This window comes from Phoca vitulina, unplaced genomic scaffold (genome assembly GCF_004348235.1).
Source record: "Phoca vitulina isolate PV1807 unplaced genomic scaffold, GSC_HSeal_1.0 scaffold21, whole genome shotgun sequence".
NCBI lineage: Eukaryota > Metazoa > Chordata > Mammalia > Carnivora > Phocidae > Phoca > Phoca vitulina.
Window position 1 is genome coordinate 30,736,815 of NW_022589724.1, and position 24,314 is coordinate 30,761,128.

The following is a 24,314-nucleotide window of genomic DNA, read 5'->3' on the forward strand; positions in this document are numbered from 1 at the left end:
GCACGCTTTGGCTGCCGCCGTCAGCTGCGTGCGCCACGGGGCAGGGGGGCCGCGGTCCCTGAGTGACGGTCCCACAAGAAACGTCAGGGACCTGCCGCCCCTCGACTCCCAGGGGCGAGCCCTGCTGCTTCCTGGGGGCGCCGCTGCAGGCCGAGTTCAGGAGGTGAACTTTCGAGGGGCACACTGGCACTTTCCTGGAGGTATCATCATACTTCCGTTTTTAGAAAGTGCACGAGAAGAACGACCTACACCCGCCAACTTTGAGGTTACCGCTTTGCAGAGGAAGGCGCGCTCCGCAAGCGTCCCTTTAAGGCGTTGGGCTTGCCGCAGGCATTCTGCCCCTCGCCGCTCCCCGTAGTGCCCCTCCGAGAGGCCGGCTTTGTGCGCTCGCCCCGCCCCGCCGCCGCCCCGCCCCTCGCGCACGCGCACTGCCGGCGCCCCCCCGCGCCGCCTCGTCCAGCTCGGCCCGGCTCCCGCCCAGGCGGCGGCGACGCGACGCCCCGAGTGCCTGCCCCGCCGCCGCGGCCGGCAGGTAAGCGAGGACGCCAGCCCGGGGGCCGCACCCGGGGTGCGGGCGGGGGCGACGCCGGCTGCCCCTCCGGGCCGCCCCGCCGCCGCACGTGTTCCGGCGGGCCAGGCCCAGGTCCCGGCCCAGCGCCGCCGGGGCCTCCCGTGCAGGCGCCCCGCGCCCCCACCGCCTCCCTTCCGGGTGCCCGCTCTGCGCCCCTCGTTCGCGCCCGGCCCCCGGCGGCGGCGGCCCCCTCCCCGTACTCGGGTCCCGGCGCCCCTCCCCAAGCGTACCCCCCGGGGACCCCCCCAGCGCCCACCCGTGCGGCCACTCCCCAGCTTCCGCTCCCCCTGCGGCCGGGTGACAAGCCTTCAGCCCGGGGACTGCGACTTATTCCAGCAGCCAGCGCGCGTCTCCCCTTGCTCTCCGCTGCTCGTCCAAAGACCCCAGACCCACCGACTGGTGCCTGGCCGTGGCGCGCAGACCAGCCTGCTCTCCTCTCCTGCAGAAACGCCCCCTCCCCCGACCTGCTGCTCGCCCTCAGCCCAGGCAGCCGGGCCCTGTCTCTCCCCTGAGAAGCCGGGCTCCCCAGGTGCGGTTCGCCCTCCCGCCGCGAGAGACCCCGGCTCCTTCCATAGCGCCTCGCACCACCTCCAGCCTGGTGTGCCAGAGCCATTTTGGCTGATGGCAAGACGCTCCCTACTAGCCTCCTCAACCGGTTTCTACCCACCCAGGTCCGTTTATCAAGCCCTGCAGACACACTGGCAGGTGCTGTGCCAGACGCTGCCTCTGAGGTTGGCCCGGTCCCCTAGAAGGCAGATAGGTAAGCTAGGATGGAAGCCGGCTGCAGACAGGTGGGGAGAGAGGCATTCCCCCCCACTCTTTTGGTCTGACCACCTGCAAGTCATCAGGTTACCTCACCTGTGGGCCCAGTCTCTGGGGTGGAGTCCGGGAAGCTGCATTTTACAAGCAGTGCAGGCGAGCGCTCAGGTTTGGGAGGCTCAGCCTTGGGTGGTCAGGCGCACCTGGGTGAGAGACCTGTGAGTGTCGAGAGGGGGCAGGTAGCATGTGCTCTGGAGGCCTTCCCCACGGCACAGTTGCCTTTACCTTCTTGGACTCCTTGAGGAGCCAGACCCTAACCTGCCGTCCAGTTGCTTCCCCAGAATCACCTGAGTGTTAATGGAAAATGCACGGCTTTTCTCCCTCTCAAGTGGAAACCAGGGGCCTTGAGTCAAGAAATTGTCTTCTTTAGGGTCCCCCTGATTTTTTGCATGTTAATGCTTTGCTAGCCCAAGGGACTGGCGGATTGGGTTTGAGCTGGGAGGGGTTCGACACCTTTTCTGTGAGATGGTCTGATGTATTCCCTGGTCCTCACCTGAGGGCAGGTAGTTTGCTGGGAGTCACACCCCACCTCCTGGTGGGTCTCAATTTTTATGTTAAAAGGAGCAGCTCTGGGCTCCCTGAGCTGCCCTGTTTACCCCAGAGGAAGCCTCTTCTGTTCCATTGCTGTTTCTCCCTCACACCTCACTTAGCTCCTGCTGATACCTTCTTCATATGTTAGGTTTTGTGAAAGTCTTTCCGGCTGTCTTCCTTAGCTCCCCCCACCCCACTTGTCCATCCCACCTAGGGGAGGGCAGCACTTGGGTTAATTGGCACTGCCAGGTTGCACTAAATTTAATCACCAAGCAGCTACCATTTACTGAGCACCAGTTTTGGGCCAGCACTTTTGTCCCTGGGTGCAATTATGTGACCTGCCCCTCCCCGCTCTAGTACTTGGGCTTTGGGTGCAGCACGATCCATCCTTGGGTAGGGGTCCTTGCTACAGGTAGCCAGCAGGGGCCACGTCTGTGCTCTGCACGGCTGTGTTGCACTGTCATTTCTCTTCCCTCCTCTTGGATGAAGACTTTGAGACATGGTCTTTTTTGATGGCTTCCATTTTCCCTTGGTGTGACAAGGAGTCGTGCAGGCTTTCAGTTTTAAGCGCCAAGCTAGAATTTACGCTGTAAACTCGTTAGATTAACGGTGGTGCACACTTCTGGGTTGGATGGCCAGCGATGTCTGCGAGGATGCTGTCCGTGGTCGCTCCCCCCACCCCCCAACCCGTTTCAGAGTCACCAGGTGTGCTTCTAGGAGACACATCCAGGTTCTGGAATCCTGTGCTACAGCAAACTGAGTCGCTCACTGTTCGGCTCGGGTAGCTCCCATTGTCACGCTGAAACCTAACTGAGCTGCAGTCTTTCCCCTCCTGCAGCGCGCCAGCTTGCTTGCAGCCGATCCGTGTACACTTCAGGCTTCAGCAAGCAGGCACGGCCAGCCCGGGTCACGCTTCCCGGCTGCGTCTTGTAGTCGCCTCACCAGGGACAGGGCGCCTTTTGAGCTGCTAGGGTTCGGGAGGCAGCCTTGTGTCTGCACCCGGCGACAGGGAAGCCCCCGGGAGGCGCAGAGCACTGGGGGTCTCCTCTTGTATATTTTCAAGCATGGCAGTTAAGCCCTGTTGCATCACTTGTGAGGATTTGGATGAGTTCCCAAATTTCTACACCCTGAAGCTCAGTCTTCCTGCACTTTTGGTTGGTTTGGTTTGTTTGTTTGTTTGTTTGTTTGTTTTTTTACGTTTCAAGGGCTCTTTGAAGAAAATTGTGTTTTGTTTGCCTAGACTGGGCTGCATTCCTACTGACAAGGATAACAGTAGGGAGCACCCCTGAAGGTGGGGCCTTGGATTTCGTTGACAAAAGGGGCCTGGGCAGGGTGTCTTAGCATCTAAAGAGTGTTAATGCTGAGTTAGCCCCACAGATAGGATAGGTTCATCTGGAACAGTGTGTCTGCTGCGGGGCCAAGCGAGGTGGGCAAAGGTTTTTCATCCTTTTTTCTGGGAATTAACTTGTAAAATATGGTTTGTTTATTGGCCTCAGTCCCCCCTGTAGGTTTCGATTAGCAGACAGTTCTTTGCACTGGGAGTCTTCGACTGGAGCTGTGAACTCCTCTGCCCGCGTCCCCCTACCTGGTGGGCTTTAGAGCCATGGCAACGGAGGAGAAGAAGCCAGAGACAGAGGCCGCCAGAGCACAGCCCACCCCTTCCTCCTCGGCCGCACAGAGCAAGGCATGTCCCTGGGGGCTCTGGGGGAACTGTCAGGGGGCGCCTGGGCCGAACACTCCTCGGAGATGCTTCTCCCTCAGACACTGCGTTTTTATTCATCGAGCACATACCTACTCGGTGCTTGTTTACCATGCTGGGGATGCCCAGACCTGTTCCCTGGGGAAGGGGCTTTATCAAAAACATAGATCCTTCGTCCCGATTGTAAGATTCTCTGCGGGACCCAGAAAGCCTCTCACGAAGCCCCCTCCCTGGTTCCACAATTCTGGTTCCCAGGCAGGTTTGCCAACCCCTTTGGTGGACACCAGGCAGCACACGTGGGCCTTTGAGCAAGGCTGCGGCCATGTCAGATGGTGCCTCCAGTCTCGTTGAGGGTGGGGTGAGGCCTTGAGGGGCATCCGTGTTGAGCTGGCCTGGTGGAGTGGGGGCACTGAAGAGGGGGCTACACGAGAAGCAGAGCTGTGGAGGGGAAGTAGCCCAGGTTTAAACCTGTCCGGTTTGGAAGATGACTTCCAGAGAGTCTAGTAGGCCCTTGGAATATGGATTTGGAGCTCAGGAGGTGGGTCTGAGCTTGAAACCAGCACAGTGGCTACTGTTTGATGACTGGTACTGTCTCTTCAACAGCCTACCCCTGTTAAACCAAACTATGCTCTAAAATTCACCCTGGCTGGCCACACGAAAGCCGTGTCCTCTGTGAAATTCAGCCCGAACGGGGAGTGGCTGGCAAGTTCATGTACGTATCACCAGGGCCTCAGCTCTTGCCAGGGGCAGTCGGAGCTGCAACCAGAAGCCCGGGACAGCGGGAGGGCTTGCTTCCTAACGTTGCCGCTGGGGCATTGCAGCAAGCCGTTTGCCCCTCGCCCTAACTGGGGTGCTTGGCTGCTCTGAAGTAATGGGCCTGGGGGAGAGGGGAAGGGCGCGGGCGGCAGGTGTCCGAGCACCGGCTGTTCCCTCTGCATGGAGCCTGTTCACGTGGGTTCCAGAGGGATTCACACTGTTCCCAGGGCACTTGTTGTGGGAAGCCCAGATTTTTACTCAGGATGACTGAAGCACCCCATTTCCTTTGTCTTCCTTTCTTTCAGCTGCTGATAAACTCATTAAAATTTGGGGAGCATATGACGGAAAATTCGAGAAAACCATATCTGGTCACAAGCTGGTAGGTGTGAGCCCTGCATGCTGAGGTTGGTGGGCCGCTGTAGCTCCACTGGTCCAGGGGGTGGGGCCCATCCCCAGGGTTCATCAGGTTAAGATCTAAGCTCCCCCCCAACCCGAGTTTTTTGATAGTTGTTTGCCTCTTGTTTTTTTTTTTTTTTAAGATTTTTTTTTTTTTTATTTATTTGACAGAGAGAGCACAAGCAGAGGGAGAGAGAGGGAGAAGCAGGCTCCCTGCTGAGCAAGGAGCCCGATGTGGGACTCGATCCCAGAACCCTGGGATCATGACCTGGGCCGAAGGCAGCCGCTTAACCGACTGAGCCACCCAGGCGTCCCTGCCTCTTGTTTTTTAAGCAAATACTTTTGACCTTCCCAGAAAAGTTTCATCGTGATTGCAGGAAAACACGCTTCTCCTTTGGGGACCGTGTAGTGTTCTGTCTGTGGGGTCGGGAGTAGCTAGAGGGTTTGGATAGTGGAGCCATGTGCTTATTTATCTTTAGACGGATGTTCTGACCTTTGCTGGTTCACTGCATTTTGTCCCGTCAAGGTGGTGACCCTGTGTTTTTGTTCCCCAGGGGATATCAGATGTGGCCTGGTCGTCAGATTCCAACCTCCTTGTTTCCGCCTCAGATGATAAAACCCTAAAGATCTGGGACGTGAGCTCGGTAAGCTGCTTCCCTCCCGGCAGAGCCCCTGTGCGTGGACAGGGGGCACGGTGTGGGAGTCCGAGGGCGGTCCGGGGACCAGCTGGTCATGGGCGGCCCCGCTTGGTGGGAGATGTGCCATCGGGCCGCTGTGGGCTCGGTGTTGAAATAACCACTGGGAGTAACTTAGTCTGACAATACTTGGTTTTAGGGAAAGTGTCTGAAAACCCTGAAGGGGCACAGTAACTACGTCTTTTGCTGTAACTTCAACCCCCAGTCCAACCTCATCGTCTCGGGCTCTGTAAGTGCGATGCCCCTGGGCGTGGGGGGTGGTACTTTGTAGCCAGGGGCTTGGGAGTTGAGCCTTGAGTCTTCTCTGTCGTGCTGGGGGACGAGGGGCTGGTGGTGGCAGGTCTTGGGTTCCAGCGGACCGGTCATCTCCTCCTCCGTATGGAATGGCCTTACCTCTTCTTTTGTTTTCAGTTTGATGAAAGCGTGAGGATATGGGACGTGAAAACAGGGAAGTGTCTCAAGACTCTGCCTGCACACTCGGACCCGGTCTCAGCTGTAAGTCCCACTGAACCCTGGACACCGCGCAGCAGGACAGGGTGATGGCCAGGGAGGGGACACTGGGGACCCTGAGAACGGTCTCCCTGTCCTGGGCCTGTGAAAGGACAGGCGGGCGAGGGCCTGGGTGTGGTGTCCCGAAACTGAATCCTGTGGGACAGGTAGGGCGGCCAGGCCTAGAAGAGGGCCATGCATTGGGAAGTGAGTTTGGAGTGGAGCTGGCTTTGATCTTGGGGTGGTGGTGGAGGAGGTCGAGATGACCTGGCCGAGGGCGAGAGCCAGTGGAGGGCGGGGCCCCACGAGTGTCCTGTGTGTGCTCCGCGTCCTGCCTGTGTGCACGCCAGCAGTGTGCAAGATGAGTGTGCGTGCTTGAAGTATCCATTGTATCACAAACCTCTCCACTTGAAAGTGGCCAGGAGATTCCTTTCTTTGTCAGCAGAGAGCCTGGGCTTGTTTCTTAGCCAAGTTTGCCTTTTTTTGGAAAGGGGAAGGGATCGTGTAAACAGTGTGCTTATTCTTACTGAGCAGATGGTCCTTTTCACTTTCTGAAATCGTGTAGGTGAGTGATTTGAAACATTTTCAGCCTTGGAAGGGCTTTTTTGCCCAGCCGAGACCACTTGCAGAGCCTGGATACGTAGAGGACACGTATCGCACGCTGGTTGCAGTGGCCTCCAGGGGCCCTTGCCGCCCACAGTCCTGGCCAGCGCCTGGGGCTCCGAGGAAGGCGGTGCGCTGTGGACACGGGGCCCGGCCTGACCGGTGCTCTCCCCTCCGCTGTGGACTCCCAGTCCGAGGAGAGCACGGCAGCGAATGTGCGAAGGACCTGGGAAGCGAGCTGAAGGAAGGCGGGGAGTCGCAGGAGTGCGAGTTGGGGGGCGGGGGGACTCAGCCTGAGCAGCCATAGGGTTTGTAAAGTTTGCATTTCCCACTGAAGTGAAATGTACTCCTTTAAGAAAAGGCAAACAGAGGTAGCGAAGAGAGAGTCACAGTCTCCTGAGCCCCCACCCTCCAGGCCCACTGCTAGTCCCTGCCTCCCCCTGAGGCTGTCCGGTTTTTTAAAAATCCGTGTCTTTCACCGGATGTCCTCTAAGTGGTGGGGGTGGAGCACAGCTGCCGTGCGGCCCCCTGGGAGGGGTTCTTGGGCATCTGTGGTGTCCGTGCCCAGACCCCGGGGGGTAGTGGGCACACTGCGCCAGTCACCCCGGCGGGTGTTTGCTTGTAAGTCGCACCGCACGGCCAGGAGTGCAGTGGGCATCTTCGTTGGACAGCTTTCCCCGCGGTGCGCCGTTCTGTAGGTGAACTTTCGGCGGTCACGGTCGTGTGAAGGAGGCACACTGAGCTTTCCAGCAGATGCGGCTGGGAGCTGGAAGCCTCCCGGCGGGTACTCCGCTGGCTGCCCCATCCCCGCCCTTCCTCCCACCTGAGTGGCCCCCGTCCTCTCTCGCCCAGATTCCACCTGCATTAGCTTCCTCACCGAAAGGGCCCTCCTGCCCGTCTCATCCCGCGGTCCTCGCTGCAGCCGCTCGGCCTGTGGATTTTCCTTGTACTCACCCTGTTTCCTGCTTCGCTGCTTTTACGTGAGCTCACCTGTCTGCCAGGTGTGCCCCTCCCCCCCGCCGGAGGGAGGTCTCTGAGTGACTGTCATCTGAGTGCGGACTTGGCATTCCCCTTAGGGTCTGACTTGTTGCCTTTTTCGTGTCTTCATAGTGCGTACGTTTAGACTGTGGGGATGTGTAGGGCGGCCTTGTTGCCTTTCGCACCTGACCGTTGGTGGGATGGAAAACCCAAGCTGCGTTTGCCAGTGGGGAGGTCCCGATGTGGTTGGGAACAAGGCAAAGAATGAGGTTGGCATGGCAGCTTCCGGGGACCCATGCCAACTCGTTAGTGTCTGGTACAATGGACCGTGATAGAGTATTTTGCAAACCCAAAGAAAGGGAGAACGTGGTTGGACAGGCGGCAGCGAGTTAGAAAGACCGTTACCTTGAGGGGCTGACGAGCGGGTGGTCATGGTTAAATAGCTGGCCTGCGAGCTTGTCCTGCCAAAACCAGCGGCAGGGATGGAAGGACAACAGAAGAGCCTCTCGAGTGTCTCCTGGAGATCATGCGGGGCCCAGCGGTCCGGCACAGAGGCCGCCAGCCGCGCGTGGTGGTGCAGCCCGTGAAGTGCTGGGAGCCCCGATCGAGACCCGCCGTGAGCGCCAGGTGTGCTGTGTGTGCTCAGCCTTCGACGGTTCCGTGGGACCAAAGGGAGCCAGAAGTGTCTCGTGGGTGACTTCGACACTGGTCACGTGTCGGGGTGGGACCGTAGAGACTTTGGGTTAAATAAAGCCAAGTTCATCCCACCTGTTAACCTTCCTGCTGCAGCTACTAGAGCATTGTCCTTGTGGCGGGTGGGGCCCGAGAGTCTAGACCCCAGCTTCTCCGTGTCTCCTGGCCCCGCGTCACCCGCATCCACCGAGGGTGTGTCTGCGGTGTGCTCTGGGGCCTGCTGCTCAGCGGAACGAGCTCTCGGGTGCTCCTGGGCGCGTGGCTTGGCCGCTGGGGACATCCAGCAGTGTCTGGAGGCAGCTTGGCCCTTGTGAGTCGGGCGGATGCAGCCACATGGGCAGCCCCGTGGCCGGAGAGACTGGGCTGGTGGGGTGGTGGCGCCAGGGTGGAGGCCAATTGACCCAGCAGGCGACCACGGGCCCACCCCCAGCCCCTGTGCCACGCAGTCTCACGTGGAAAACGTGGCACGGGTAGCAGGGAGCGAGCCGGTTTCAGCAAGGTGCTAGTTGTTATAAAAAGGCTTATCCTGGATAAACTCTGCCCGGGACTCAAATAAAAAAGGTAGAAGTTGGTGATAGTCTCATCTGACATCGTGGTTCCTTTACTTCCGCTGGGATTCCACCGGGAAAGCAGGAAAGAAACTCGAAGATGGTTTAGTTGTGAGACTGGGGCTTGTCGGCTGCCGGAGGTGTGTGTGGCCACGGGGGTGGAGAGCGCTGGGCCCCCGGGTGACAGAGGTGCGGGGAGCAGAGGCTGGTTGTGCCCGGGGGACCAGCCCACGGGGGCGTCACCCCCGCTCTGAGGTGTGGGGCTCAGAGCAGCCTGGATGTTGGCGCCCGGGTGCCTGAGGTTCCTGGTCCTCGCGGCAGGCAGGGGGACGCGCCTGCGTGCATTCTTCCGGTGGGTACCCGACAGGTGGGTTTTTCTTGGTTTAATGTGAGGTCAGGGGAGGTGGGTTTCGGCCAGGTCGCCCTGGTCAGGCCGCCTCCATGGCAGCAGCAGATGCACGCAGGCATGGGCTCTCCAGGCCCGGCCTCTTCTCCCTTGGGCTTGGTCACTTGGTCCCCTTTGTTTCTTTTCAAGGATACATTTTGTAGTAAGCGATTTAGCTGCTCAAGACGTGTTCGGGGTTGATTTTCCTTCTAAGTTTAGTTATCCATCGTGAAACAAAGGGCCTGTTGCTTGAGACACCTGGCAAAAATCACTTTATCCGTGTCACTCGAGTATCCGTCAGCGTTGGCAGGAAATCCGTAGAGTTCGAAGCGCGTGGCGGCTCCGTTGCTTCGTCAGTGTTAGCAAGACGGCGTGTGTTTGTTAAGGGCACCTGTGAGTAGGGGGCCACTCAGGTGGGCAGGGCCACGTAGTCTGTGTGGACCACTTGGAAGTAAGTGTCTTTTCTTCTCCACTCTGTTCTCAGGTTCATTTTAATCGGGATGGATCCTTGATAGTGTCAAGTAGCTACGATGGTCTCTGGTAAGTGAAGACATTTACTTCATTTACTCAGCGCCCGTTTGTGCAAAGGCCGTGTTCTGGCCTCCGGGGGACAGCAGTGAAAACGGGGCAGGAGGAAGCCTGTCCCCGCGAGGGGCTTCTGCTGTCGTGGGCTGCGGCAGACGGACAGACGCACGGCCGGAGGGGGCGCTGCTGGTGCGGGGAGGCCGGGGAGGCGTTCCTGCTCCAGACTCCGCTCCTTGTGGGCACGGGGGGCACGCGGGCCCAGGACCAGCCTCACATCCCGTGGAGGATGCGGCGTGGAAATCCCGCCACAGAGGAGGTGAGGAGGAAGGGGGGACGTGGTTTCATGTGGAATGTGCAGTGTAGCCTGACTGAGTAATGCTCGGACAGCTCGGAGTTTGTAACCTCAGTGCTGAGGACTCTGTCGGAGGCATGAGAGCGGGTGTAGAAGGAAATGTCCGTTTAAGTCGGCCGACGGCGTGACGGGGGCACGCGGGCAGGGACAGCCTCCTGCCCGTCCAGTGTGCTCGCTGCTCACTGCGGGGAGGCCGGTGGGTAGCGGCCCCCAGTTGCGTGATGACCCGAGAGGAGCTTCCCAATTACGCGGGAGAACGAAAGCAAGGCTAGGAATCAGTCTATATTTAGCAAAAAGGAAACAAGGAGGAGGAAGGGGGGTAACATAAATCATCTAATGAAAACGCCACGGAAGGAGAGAAACGCGCTGCGCCGGGCATCGCGGCAGCTGGACCCCTCGCTGTGGGCTGTCAGGTTGCGTGGGAAACCAAAGGGTGGGCGAACGGCGGCGGCGGGCGCAGAGCACAGCAGCGTCCGAGTCAGCGGGACTCACAGATGGAGCGTGTGTCGTCACCCCCCCCGCCCCGGAGGAGACGCAGAGCTGGCGGGAGAGGCCTGTGCACCCCAGCCGCACAGCCGCCCCGAGCGCACGCGGGGCCTGGGCCGCGAGGACGGTGAGGCAGGACGCGTCGCGTCTAGACGTCGACAGGAGAGCGTCCAGACCCGAGCGACGCCATGGCTGTGTATTTGCTGCGCGTGCAGCACAGCATAAGTTGTGTCCCGCGAGCCTGGAACGATCTCGGGGTTGCCCATGGACAGGCTCTGAAAGCTTTCTACAGAAGAGGGAGAAGGAAGAGAAAATTTAAAAAGCTGTGTACTTACTGAGGCCGGCCCAGTCGTTAACCCTGCGCAGCTCCAGTAAGGAAACAGGGCAGATGAGCAGGGTGGAGGCAGCGGGTGCAGACGTAGCAGGCTCTGGGAGGGAAGGGGACAACGGGGCACGTTCGGGGAGCTCCTGTTTGCTGAGTTGGCTGAGGAAGGTCTGCTCACGGTCAGTGGAGCTGAGCTGGATCCTGGGCTTCCAAGGCTGGGAAGCTGATCCGACCACAGAACAAGGTGGGGGCCCCTGATCTGATGCCCCTGATGGAGCTAGTGTGACCCTCCTCCCCAAGCTCCGCAGTGAGTCTGTAAAGAAATCCACGGAGGACGCTTCGCTCAGGAATATCGATGTCAGAATTCCAAAGGAACCGTTTGCAAGGTGATTCCAGCAGTGCCTCAGAAAACAGTAGTCCACGACCACGTGGGTTTCTCGAACTGTGAGAGGGCTGTGATAGCGTGATTGACATCAGGAAGTCTGTAATCTGATGAATTGTGTCAACAAAGGCAAACCTCCATGACGTGTCACCGGCAGAGGCCGGGCAGGCACCCCCAGTGGAGACTAACGGTGTTGCTAACCGTTAGCCAGAAGCTTTGTAACGTTTACAACATGCAGTAATGTGCTAAAAACGTTTCTAGTTAAATCAGGAGCAAACCAGGCCCATCTGCCCCTTATTCAGGGTGTTTGGAGCTCCCGGTTAACGGGATAGAGCTTTATCTCTTTGTAGAGGGTCTGTTTTTCAAGAGTTAGGAGTCATGGACACGGCCCTTGATCAGCACCGACCCCAGCCTCGCCATCCCCGCTCGGCAGGAGGGGAGCCAAGGCAGGCTGAAGTCTCGCTGGTTGTCCCCAGCAGCGTGGGTGGGTGGCAGCCGGAATCTGTGTCACACGGCGGGCTCTGGCGCCCCAGCTCTGAACCGCCAGGCCCTGCTGGTTACAAACCATGACTGAGTGTTTGGGGAGGTGAAGGTTTGGAAACGGACAGCCTTCCCCGGTACTGGGCGTCCGCAGTGAGCAGACGCGCAGGAACGGGCAGAGACATGAGGGAACCTAGGATACGTCTAACAGGGAAGAGGAGGACCACGTGGGGAAAATGACAAAGTGCAACTAAAGGGTCAGGAAGCAGCGAGCTGGGGGATGAGGACGGGGTGTGTGCACATCCCCTAGTGGGGACCCTGGCCTGGCAGACTGGGCAGTTCCACGGAGGGCCTCCCCTCGGCCTTTCTGCAGCGAGAGGAAGCAGACTTAGGACCTGAGGGAATGTAGTCGAGCTGCAGCTGGGAGGGTGAGGAGAACCGGCGGCCGGGGGCCTGCTGTTGCCTGGACAGCAAACCCGAGGCCCGGTCACTGTAGCACCAGCCCCGACGGGTGCCTGTTGCAGGATGCGACGCAGCGCCTGGTGCCGGGGTGGGGGGGGGTCCCCTCCCAGAAGAAGGGCCTGGTGGGGCAGGCAGAGCGGAGCCGGTCCTAGGAGCAGGTCGCCGGCCCTGCGCCCACTCCCAGCGGTCAGGGAGTTAGAGAGCAGCTCGAAAGTGTGCCCCGCGGCCAGTGATGCGAGATAGCGTCCTGGGCCAGGGCGTCCCCCGGCGGGGGTGGGAAGCTGGGAGAGGACGTTAGGAAGGTCAAGTGGCACCCTGTGAGCCAGTGTCCCCGCTGCTGGGCATCTGTGCCGTGGAGGGGCAGGCGACGCGCGTCTGCTGCTGAAGACGTTTGCGTGGACGGAAGTCACAGATACGCTCGAACTGGCACGTCCGTTCTGGGGCAGCAGCTCCTCGAGTACGTTCTCTTGCTCCTGAACTAGAGGAACATCCGGAAGATACCATACGATGCTCTAGTTGTGCGGAAACTCCCGAGCAACCGCATGCTTGGATTGCTCGTGCCGGAGAGCAGGCTGGGCTCCAGGCGCCCTCGGCCGTGGCCTCTGTTGTCCCCGTCACGGTGACCACACCTCCTGTGGCTGAGCGCATGAGAACACGCGGGGCCCTGTGAGCGCGGCGGGAGCGCGGTGTGCGCGGGGCCCTGTGTGCGCGGGGCCCTGTGAGCGCGGCGGGAGTGCGGTGCGCGCGGCACCCGTTCTGGCCCCGGGGGGCCGGGGGACCTCGTTGCCGCAGGAATGATGGAGCGGAACAGTAAAGAAAACTGAAATATGGCTCACTGTGTGTTAGTCTCAAAATCAGGGTTTGCTTAGGAGCCGGAACGCCTCGAGCTGCTTGTCCTGACTTGCTTTTTGAAAACTTGCCATTTTTGCGTTGCAGTCGGATCTGGGACACCGCCTCTGGCCAGTGCTTGAAGACGCTGATCGGTGAGTGCCGCCGGCGCGGGCTTTCTGGCGGGCTGTCCCTCCCAGCGGCGGTCGCTGTTCCCTGCCCTCTGTCATATGTGCTTTCTGGGAAGGCCCCCTGTCCTCCATCCTGGATCTGCTTCCTGGGGGAGGGCTCCTCCCTCACTGACCAGGTCCAGCTCCTGGCAGCTCCTTCCTGCTGACCTCCGGCACCGTGACGTCCCCTCTCCAGGCGGGGCCCCGTGCTGTCTTCCATCAGCCCTTGCTTGGGACTGCCTGGCCGTGTCCTCCGAAAGCCCTGTGAGCCCCTCAGACCCTTGGTGGGGACTCTCCTCGGATCATTCCTTGAGCAGACGTGATTGAGCCCCAGCCCTGAAATGCACCCCATCTGCCGGGGGTGTCACGGCGAGCCCGGGGGACAGGCACTGGGGTCTCTGCAGACGGGTAGGGATCGGTTGTGCAAAGAGAGGCAGGTGCATATGTGGCCAGAGGGTGGGTGCTGGGCCCCTTCAGGGCCTGAGCCCCTGAAGGTGATGGGGAGGCAGCCCTGGGAGGATTTTGAGAAGGTGGATCACCTCGGGTCAGCCTGGAAGGTCCCTGCAGTTTCAGGTTTAAATGTGAAATAGGGCAGTGGTGGAGTTCTACGCTGCGGGCTGGCGAGAGCTGGGTTGTGGGCTGGGGGAGGGGCCTATGACCTGCCGGGAGGTGCCTCTGAAGCTCCGCACCCTTCCCTGGGCAATCGGGAACGCATGTGGCTTTATGCATCAGCTGGGGTCAGCGGGGGCCGCCATAGCAAAGCACCCCAGCTCAGGCGACTTTCTAGAGATTTATCCCTGCATCCTCGGCACTGCGATCCGAGATGCAGGCGTGGGCGGGCCTGGTTTCTCCTGCGGTCTCTCGTCGGCCTTCCTGCTGTGTCTTCCCGTGGTTGTCCCCTGTGTGTGCACCCCTGGCGTCCAGTTCTTGTCTCGTACAGACGCTGGTCAGATTGGAGTAGGGTCCCCTGTCCTAGCCCATTTTAACCGAGGCACCCCTTGCAAGGCCGCGTCCCCACATAGAGCTGAGATACTGGGGTGAGGGTTTTGACGTGGAAGTTTGAGAGGGACGCGGTTCAGCGTATGATGGTGGCCTTTGTACGGTTTTTGCTTTTTGAGTTTACCCTTCTGATGACGTCACTTCCGCCGTGTCCCCAGCCTCCGTCCCCAGAGGCCTGGCACAGCCCCCTCCACCGGGTGGAAAGTGCCATCGTTCGCACCGCGGGAGCTGTCTGGCGCTTGCTGCGTGTTAAGCGTCGACGTTAACACACGTAATCCTCACGGCCAGCCCGCCCCGCAGCCGGGCGGGAAGCGGAGGCTCGGAGAGGCTCGTGGACTAGCCCAAGGCTGGGAGCAGGCAGGTATCAGCGCCGGGCCTTGAGCCCCACGGCGTCTGCGGGAGGAAGGGGCGGTGCGTAACCCTGTCCCCAGCCCGTTTCTAAAGGCAGGTCCACAGGATTAGAACTTTTCAGACCCAGCGACGCTTTGGTCCTGGAGCTTGGGTCAGAAACACCGGCACTACCTCGCCTTGTCTGAGTTGGGGGCCTGCCTTCCTGGTGTGGCCCCTGTGCCCTGAGGAGGGCCGTCTGGCCTCACGCCTTTTCATGTGCCTTTGCAGTGTCTGGGACGTGTCGGAGGGAGCAGCGGCCCCCGGCGTGCGGTGGCCAGGGCCCTCGAGGTGGTAATGCGGCCCGCCGCTCTCCCCTGCTCGGCACCAGGGTGCACGGCCCCGGTTCTGTCCTTCTCACCTGGGGGGAAGCGCGCTCCTCCCGATGTGAGGGTCACAGGCTGTCATGCAGCGGAAAATGCCGGCCTTGGCCTGGGCGGCCCTGACGGGCTCTTACCAGCATTCCCGGGCCGCCCGGGGTGAGCTTTCACACCCGAGTATAGAAGCAAGGATGCGGGTATCATGCCAGCAGGGTTGTTTTTAGAGGGGGTTTACAGACCTTTTGCTCTAATTAGGCGGCAGAAAACATCTGAGATGATTCACCCGGGTCCTTTTTCCCTCAATGGCAATACTTCTTCAGTCCAGCGGGGCGTTGGCAAACTGTTCCACGTGAAGAAATCGACCCTGGGTCCTCCTACAAACCCCATGTTGGCAGAAGGCCAGGCACCCTGAGTTTGATTGGCCATAGGCCCCTTGTTCCTAAAGCCGTCGTGGCAGAGGGGGTGGTCAGGCCCCCACCAGGGACCCGAGAAACATCGAGGAGAACCGGCCGTTGTGACCGGCGCCAGGGACGGGCGAAGGGGGGTGTGCTGGGCTCCTCGGGGACCCATCCTAGGTGGTGGTGTGGGCACTGTGGCAGCGTCCCCACTCGGATGGCCCCGTGTGGTGATGGGGGGCTGTCCTCCTTTCCTCCCCGGGCCTAGGCCCAGTGCTCCTCCCATCAGCCTGTCTCTGCGTTTCCCATGCAGATGATGACAATCCTCCTGTGTCGTTTGTGAAGTTCTCTCCAAACGGCAAGTACATCCTGGCCGCGACCTTGGACAAGTAAGTGCCACCGCTTCCCGCGGGGCGGGCCAGGAATGTCTGTTTCCTAGCAGTGTTGCACTCGTAGAGACAAGAGATGTCTAAGCCCGGTACGTGGTCCACGCTTCTGGAAGGTGTAGGCTTCCGGAATGCATGTGCTGTGCTGGGGGCCGGGTCTCCGGGCTGAAGAAGGATTGGGGGTCCAGGTTTCTCTGCGGCGACTGTGGGGGCACGGGCAGCCTCTGAGCAGCTCTGGTTCTGCCCCTGAGCACCTGTGTTTCACCCCAGCAGACTCGGGGCCGGTTTTGCCCCCTCTCGGCGGGCCTTCAACCTCTGGCTGCCGTGTGTGCACTTCGGGCAGCTCTCTGGGGCCCCGAGCCCGGCCCCCAAGCTTGCCAGAGGGCCATGTGGTTGGCGCTTCTCCTCAGCACCCTTGGGAAGAGTGAATTCCTGCCCAGGGAAGAGGGGGGATTGTTTGTTGCACTGAAATCTGTTCTGGACATTTCTGGAACCTCCCCACCTCCCTCCTGTAGCGGGAACGAGCCGCTGACTGATTCCGGGGGCACCCGGTAGGCTCTGGTTAGTGGCAGAAACGTGCGGGGTTCTCACACTGCTCTCGGATGCCGACAAACGGCGGGCCCTGTGCCCGCGCTTGCAGAGGGTGAGGGGCCCGGCCCCTGGCTTCGCTCCGCATGTGAGCACGGGGTGGGGGTGGGGCACACAGTGACCGCGGGGACTCCGTGAATGCAGGTGACTCACTGCCCCCCTCTGCCTTCCAGCACGCTGAAGCTCTGGGACTACAGCAAAGGGAAGGTGAGTGCTGGGGGCAGGCTTGCTGGGACTGGTTGTGCCGAGGGCCTGGGCTGTGGCTTTCGCTGGTGGCGGAGCTGAGCCAGGGTCTGAAGCAAGAGGGGCTAACGGAAGCCACCTTCACTGGGTTGGCGTGGTGCGTGTTTGTCAGACTCAGGATTTTGCAGCTCGCTAGGCCGCAGGTGAAGGTTGCAACCACGTGGCTTTGCGCCCTGGGTGTTTAGATTGCTCTCAGAGCTAAGGTTAGTTGGCCATGAAGTGCCCGCATTCCAGACGCCGGGAATTGTCCACAGTGCAGGGAGATCGTGACTCAACAGACGTACTGACACTCCTGTCTTTGCAGTGCCTGAAGACATACACCGGCCACAAGAATGAGAAATACTGCATTTTTGCCAATTTCTCAGTCACTGGCGGGAAGGTAAGTTTTCTTCCAGCTCAGGAGCTTCTCGCCCTCCCAGCTGTCCCTCCCGAGAGGTGACCCTCTCATAGGTTGGCTTGTCTGCCTTCGGGCGTTCCTCTGTGCCCGCAGAACGAAGTACCGTGCCTGGGACGGTCAGCTTCTCCCTCATGGAGGCAGAGGGTTCGGGGTGTGGGGCGCAGTGTCGTCTCTGTGAGGGTTCTGCTGCCCAGGCGGGGCCCCACTCCTGTGCTCGCCCAGGCGGGACGTGACTCGAGTGGGTGGTGGCGTTCGGCAGACCCGGACGTGACCCTGAGAGAGTGGTGATTCGAGGAAATGATGCAGGTCCCAGAGGGCTCCCCACGGCTGAGCGCGGCCTCGCGTTTCTCTGTGGGCGGTGCTGGGAGGGAGAGTGCCGCCTCGGGGCGGGCATGGACGTGTGGGGACAGGGACTCTCGCCCAGGAGCCAGCTCCGACCTGGGTGTTTCTTGCCCGCCTTCCCGTTCCTAGTGGATCGTGTCTGGTTCCGAGGACAACCTGGTGTACATCTGGAACCTGCAGACCAAGGAGATCGTCCAGAAACTACAGGGCCACACAGGTGAGCGCGGGGATCTGTGCCGGCCGCACACCCGCGTTACACGGCGACGCTGTGCGCGAGTGCGTTGTCCTGCCGCCTGCTTCTCGTGTTCTTCCTCGGCCTTCTGGTGGCCTGGGGGCGCCCCGTTTCGGAGTGGTTGGCAGGTGGCTTTGTTCGAGCTCCCGTCTGGCCAAGGCCGGGTCCGGCTTCAACTTCTCTCCGTGGCCATCTTTCTGGCTGCCTGACCTCACAGTCCATGTAGGCTCTGTGTGCGGACGTCGCTCATGTGTGTGTGTCCTGCGTCGAGACAAGCGTGGGGCAGGGGACATCCACTCTGGGCTAGAGGCTCTGGTTGCTCTCTGACCCACCTTCTCCCTGGGGGCCTTGTGCTCTGCACTCTGAGCGGCCGCCCATGCTGGGCCCTCTGCCCCCAGAGGCCGCCCCTCTCCCCGCCTGCACTTGGGGGAGAGTGTCCGATCCTTTGAGTGCTCTACTGTCATCCCTTAAAGCCACCTCTACCTGCTGGGGACACGGCCTAGACCTGGGGTCAGCTGCCACTTTGTGTGGTCTGCCCACGTGGCTTAGCTCCTCGGGAGCAGCCCCGTGCCTCGGTTGCTTCTGGCCCACCCACTGCTGCGTGGGCAGGACACTCAGCCCCTTTGCAGCCACTTGGGATGCAGCCGCTCGGGAAGTGGGAAAGTTCTGGGGTGTAGCCCAGGTGTCAGCTCATGGACTCTCACATCCCTGGCGGAGGTGAGGAGCTTCCTGGCGGAGGCGAAGCGTGCCCTGCGGAGTGTGCCTGGGCCCAGCAGCAGTGGGGGGCGGCGGGAGCGTGGGCTCTGGTCCTGGTGAGTGCGGGCACGTTGTCCACGCGGCGAGACCGGGGCTTGTCTGTACCCGCCGGGACCCAGCGTGCTGGGTGCTGGGCCAGGCTCCACGAGCCCGCGCTGCTGCCGTGGGCCGACACTGGTGTTCTCGGAGGCCGCCGCGTCATGCCGCCTGCCACCTTCCCCCCGGGGCGGGTGGCACAGCTCAGGGCTGTGAGCGTTGGGGGCCAGTGGCGGGGCCCTGGGGGCGGTGGGGGCGCGACCCTGGGGCGGCAGAGCGGGTCTCTGCACCAGGGGGCAGACGTCGGCTCCGGTCTCTGTTTCAGACGTTGTGATCTCGACGGCCTGCCACCCGACAGAGAACATCATCGCCTCGGCCGCGCTGGAGAACGACAAGACCATCAAGCTCTGGAAGAGTGACTGCTAGGCGCTGTGGGCGCCGCGGGGGGGACGGTCAGGAAGGTGCCCCGGCGGCGGGAGCGCGGTGTCTGGAAGGGCGCCCCTCGGTCTGGGCCTGGGGGTCGGGACGGGCCTGGATTAAGCCGCCTCTGAGGACGATGTGGTGGAGGGGGTGTCTACCACCGGAAAGTTCTAGCAGTTGCTGGTGACATTTCTTGCTGATCCCTCTCACACTGTCTGGGGAAGTTTGTAGTCTGTATTGTGTTCAGAGTCAACAAAAATTTTTAATTTTTTATTACAGAAGGGTGAAGTTCAATTTATCATGAGTTGTGTTTTTTTCCAGTAAATGTTCTGTCCCTTCTTCGGTATGTAAGCACCCAGTGCAAGCGCTGTGAGCCCCCGCGGCCAGCCCCCCGTCTGTTCAGTAGATGCTCTAGCGACCCGGCCCGTGGTCACCGGTTCCTGCCGGAGCGCCCAGTGTTGTTTCAAAGTCTTTCTGGAAAACGCAGAACACTGTAAGGTTAATCCCGTGTAAAAACCCTTTGTGTGGGAGTTCGTGGTCCCTGTGCCGACAGTGTGGTGTCGTGCCCGTAGCTCCCCGCGTCCCCCCCCGCGTCCCCGACGCGCACGGCCACAAGCTGTGGTACGAGGTGGGAGTCTCGCCGCCGCGCCGGGCTTCTCCCGCCGGGCCTGCGTGCGCTCGGCCCCTTCCTGAGAAGTCCTTGGTGGCAGGAGGTTGAGGATGGCCGCGGGAAGGGCTCGGCTCTCCTGTAGGTCGGGAGTGCGTCACGGGGGCCGGGGACAACCCGGGGCAGTGTGGCTGTGAGGAGCCGGCCTGGGCTGCGGGAGGCCCCGGTTCCGAAACCCGCAGGCTTGCTGGGGGCCTCGGGGCCGGCACTGGGAGCCGCCTGCTCCGGCGGGCCTCTGGGTCGTGTGTGGGAACCTCCAGCAGCGCGCTTGCCAATGGTGGGGGGCGCGGGGGTGGTGCTGTGCTGATCCCAGGCGTGGGACCCCCGTCCACACCCCCTCCTCCGCCAGCAGCAGGGGGCTGAAGCGCGGGCCCTGCCTTTCCTAAGGCCCTGAGTCCTGGGCGGGGAGTAGGGGGCTGCCCTCGACGGGCTTCCGGGGCCCCTTCCAGTGGCCACTGTCACTTGGACAGCACTGACCATTCTGGTAGAAGGCATGTGGAAACCGGCTTCCTTCTGGTTCCCCGGCCTCTCCCCGGGAGGTGGACAGCAGGTGGGCTGTCCCGCTGCAGTGACATGTGGTCAGCGCTCGAGGGGCTGTGGGGGGGCCTGGTTTGCCACATATTTTGGTAGGAAGCACGAAGGTATTGTTGCCCGCCCCTGGGAGCAGGGGGGTGTGGACACGGAGCTCTGTGCCCTTGGATATAGTTTATTTTTTCTACGTTTGAATTCTCTGTTGTAGATTTGTGTAAAAATACATTCTCTCTTTTAAAAATAAAAATTTTCATGTCTTGTAATTTTGTCCCATAAGACTTTTTCACTTTTCTTAATGTGCAGCTCTTTTCGGGGTGGGGGCTGGAAGCTCACCGGCCCTTCTGCTGCTTGGGCGGCCCACTCTGGCAGAAAGCTCATAGTTACTAAAAACTACTTTTTCTTACTATGAAAGTTACTATTTGTGTTAATTATTGACAACGTAAAGCAAATAGGCAAGGATCATAAACCACCTGGCTTCGTGCTACCACTGACATTTTGGGGATTATCTTCTAGTATATTCATTAAAAATAAACTCCATTTTGGACCAGTTCAAGCATATATGAACATAGAATCTTGCTGGCTTTATCAGTCAACTTTAAAAAAATAATTTTTTAAAATTGTTTTTAAAGATTTTATTTATTTGACAGAGAGAGAGAGAGGGAACACAAGCAGGGGGAGTGGGAGAGGGAGAAGCAGGCTTCCCGCGGAGCAGGGAGCCCGATGCGGGGCTCGATCCCAGGACCCTGGGATCATGACCTGAGCCGAAGGCAGACGCCTAACGACTGAGCCACCCCTGTGCCTCCCAAAATAATTTTTTTTTAAAGATTTATTTAGAGAAAGAGCGAGCACGCATTTAGGGGGAGAGAGAGAATCCCAAGCAGACGCCCCACTGAGCGCAGAGCCCGACGCGGGGCTCAATCCCACGACCCCGAGGTCATGACCTGAGCCGAAACTAAGAGCTGGTCGCTCAACCAACGGAGCCACCGAGGCACCCCTTAAAAGATTTTTAAGTAAACTCTACATCCAACCTGGGGCTCAGACTCCCAACCCTGAGATCAAGAGTCACACGCTCTTGCAGACTGAGCCCGCCAGGTGCCCCTCAGCTTCACCTGTTAACACATCTTGTTTCCTGCGTCCGTCCCGGTTTGTTTAGTAGAAATCCCAGACGCTTCATGATCGAAGCAGTGAATACACACGGGCCCTATAAGAGAATTTTCCAGAAGCTTCGGCACTGAACCATTTTCACACCTCAAGTTCTTTAGTCAAATACCTGATGCCCAGCTTTCCCCAGTTGTCTTAATATCTTCGTGGATGTGTACCTGTGTGTACGTACATGTTCCTACGTGCACACCCCCACACAGCATCTGCCATCACCGCACACGTGTGCGTGTTCACATGTGCTCCACAGCGGGTCGGGGTGAACCAGGGCCCCAGCAAGGCCCCCACCCACGTTGGTTGGTTGAGCTCTAGAATCTTGGGGTGTCCTCATTTGTCCCTTACCACGACTCGGAACACCCATGTGTCCCGTTGGCTCCCAGGTCTGGGTTTGCAGGTTGTCTGAGGGGCTGTGGACCAGCCTCCGACCCCGGCTCCCGGTAAGCTGGGGAACTTGCTTTTCATAGTGAGCGTGAGGTGGACGGTGCTGCGTGCACTTTTAACATGGGACTGTGGATCAGGTTGTTTTTATTTAACTTGACAAACAGCTTCCTGGGTCCTTAAGTGAGCCCTACACGTGGAGCTTGCAGTGGCCCCGTGTGGGGCTCCGTCCCTGGGAACGTCAGGATGTCACTTGCACAGTGAGCGTGTGCACTGCGACCCAGCAGGTCCTGCTGTGAGCTCGCGGCGTCGGCCACGTGGCCGTGATGCCCTCGCCTGGCACCTGCGTGATGGCCCATCAGGGGCTCGGGGAGGGCCCGGCGCTGAGCCGCCAAGGACGCGGGGACTCTGCTGGAGGGCAGGCTGTGTTCCTTCAGCAAGGGCCGCTGGTGCCGGAGGCCCGACAGAGCGCCTGCTGTCCACTCCTGCACCTCGGCCCAGGCGGGGGAGAGGGTGCAGCCAGGGGCTGCTTGGGCCCCGGAGGAGACTTGGGTGGGGGCAGGAACAGCATGACTCTCACAAATGCAGCATGCCAAAGGTTTTACTTGGCTCGGCGAGGACACCTGTAAGACGGTACAAGCAGTCCAAAGGAGAGCCGACCACACTCGCCCAGGAAACGGCCGGCAAGCCCGGGGACAGTGACCCGGGCCGCTGGGCAGGTGCGCTCCTCTGTGCGGTCCGCTCCCTGCGCTGGGCTTGCGAGGCGCCTAGCTCAGGGTCGTCGTGCCCGCATCCTCACGGCTGATGGCTCTGCCAGCCGGGAGGCGGGCCGGCTCTCATAGGGCCTTTGTGGGGGAAGCACCGGCCAGCGGACGGCGGCGGGGGCGCGGGGGACGCAGGGGGCCACGGAGGGGCGCGGGGGTCCTCAGCGCACCGCGGCCGGGTAACAAGTCCCGGGTGCTGTGGCCATGCCCACGGGACAACCCCGCCGATTCCCGTCCCCGGCGTGGCCCTCCCGCCCTGACCCCGGCTCCTGCCCCGCCGACCCGCCCCCCAGCACACGGGAACCGAAAAAAACGTTGGTTAGATGCCACGAAGTAGGTGGCAATGCCTTAACCGTATGCGTGTTGTCAGGCCCGAGGGCCTCTTCCATCCTTGTCAAGGGGAGTGCTAACCTTCTCTCCTTTCATACAACACGCCTTTGCTACCGGCCGCCCGCTATTTATGGCTCCGCGAGCGCGCCGCTTTTCGCTTACGGCGACTGAGGCCGGGAAGAGGGGGCCGGAGGGGGGGCTAGTACCGAAATGGTACGCCGGTGGGGCGCCTTTCCACAGCGCGGAGCCGCCACTGTTCGCATACTATCGCCCAAATCCCCACAGTCGCTGCCGCGTGTGGAAAAACTCGCCATTCCCTGCCCTAATATATTCATAAAACCAGCCAATCAGAAGCTGGGAGGGACATGCGGAAGTCCTGAGCGTCCCTCAGAAAACGAGATTCCCCCGGAAACAAAACAGGGCCCGCACGCACTTCCTACACCGACACGCCTTGCGGACGGTCGGGCAGAGACTCGGAACTTCCTGCGGAAATGGAGGTGGTTTGGAGCGAATCAGAGGACGAGGAATGGAGATCCGCTCCACGGACTTCCGGACGCGGCCCTGCGCTTGGAACTGTGGGTGCTGGAGGCGAGGGCGTGCAGGGGCGCGGCCTGCGCATGCTCCGAGCCCTTTTTTGCACGGCTTAGCGCCTGCTCCATGACCGCTGCGCACACTCCCCGGGCCGCGGGTTCGAGCTCCGAAGCGGGCCGGTGTGCGCACAGCGGGCCTCCGTGTCTCCTGTCTGCCCTTTCCTCGGGGCTTGGTTTCAGCCCGATGCTTCCTGCCTCCCTGTCCCCCAGGGCCGTAGCCCGCGGCCGTGACGCGGCGCCTTCCGCGGCTCCGGCGCGCGTGCCGCGGGGCAGCGTGTGTGCGTACGGGTGCCGGGTGCGTGTGCACGTGTGTGCGGTGAGCGAACGCGTGTGCGTGCGTGTACGGTGAGTGCACACGTGTGGGTAGTGAGTGCACGCGTGTGTGCGTGCGTGCGGCGAGCACGGGTACGTCCGGGGCCGAACACGCGTGTGCGGTGAGCGAGCACGGCTGTGCGTGCACCTGTGCATGCGTGTGCTCCTGTGCGGCCGCACGCGTGTGTCCATGCGCGTGGACGGGTCACTGCCGGGGGAACGCCGACCTGCGGGGGCAGACGCTGGGTGGCTGTGGGCTCTGAGCCCGGGTGGCATTTCTCTGCTTGTCCCGTTGCCCGCTTCCCAAACTGCATTAGAAAACTCAGAAGAGGTCTGATTGTTAATTAGAGAAGACAAGACTTAGTTTGTTGGTCGAGGCAGTCCTTAAGTTTCTCCTACGCCCTCGGTCTGGAGCCCAGGGGCCCGGGGCGGCGCCGAGAGGGGGTGGTGGTGGGTCCCCCCTGGTGAGGCGGGGGCTGCGGGGTGGACCCTGCCTGTGGGAGGCCAGCTTCCCCGCACCTGCCCGCCGATGAGAAGTTGGGGTGAGCCCCCTTAGTAACAGATGCAGAGCCAGCCTAGGGTGGGACGAGGGACTCCGCCCACTTGAGCCGAGCACCTGAGGGGAGAAGAGCCGGGGGTGACCAGGGCACTCAGTGGAGAGGGGCCGCAGTCAGGGCCCCCGGGTGAGCTGTGTGACCTGGGCACAAGTGCCCTCCAACTCCCCAACTCCCACGAGCAAGAGGCCTCCGGCGCCCCCATTTTATAGCTGAAGATGTAGAGGCCGAAGCGGTTGGGTAGTTTGGGCCTGGTCACACTGGGTGTCAGCGGGAGGGAGTCCCGTGTTTCATCTTGTCTGCCTGTGCCCGACTCTCGTGCCCACAGCTGGCTTCTGTACCCCGGCTCTCTGCCT

At 60.8% G+C, this 24,314-nt stretch overlaps 1 protein-coding gene and 1 non-coding gene across 3 annotated transcripts; one reads left to right on the forward strand and one right to left on the reverse strand.

The window, feature by feature from the left end:
• Positions 1-446: 446 nt before the first annotated feature.
• Positions 447-20,104, forward strand: WDR5 (WD repeat domain 5). 2 transcript variants are annotated; one of them, XM_032418824.1, is made up of 15 exons: positions 447-532; positions 1,243-1,331; positions 3,418-3,605; positions 4,224-4,332; positions 4,682-4,755; positions 5,327-5,416; positions 5,607-5,696; positions 5,879-5,962; positions 9,648-9,703; positions 13,112-13,158; positions 15,588-15,663; positions 16,422-16,455; positions 16,796-16,870; positions 17,360-17,447; positions 18,580-20,104. In XM_032418824.1, exons 3-15 carry the CDS (start codon positions 3,525-3,527, stop codon positions 18,678-18,680), a joined length of 1,005 nt encoding a protein of 334 aa, XP_032274715.1. In that variant the 5' UTR covers positions 447-532; positions 1,243-1,331; positions 3,418-3,524; the 3' UTR covers positions 18,681-20,104. The 2 variants fall into 2 exon arrangements, with proteins under 2 accessions (XP_032274715.1, XP_032274714.1); XM_032418823.1 differs by lacking the exon at positions 1,243-1,331.
• Positions 20,105-22,479: 2,375 nt separating this feature from the next.
• On the reverse strand, positions 22,480-22,605 carry LOC116641474. Its single transcript, XR_004301190.1, has one exon. It is a non-coding gene; the product is annotated as a U6atac minor spliceosomal RNA (small nuclear RNA).
• Positions 22,606-24,314: the final 1,709 nt, after the last annotated feature.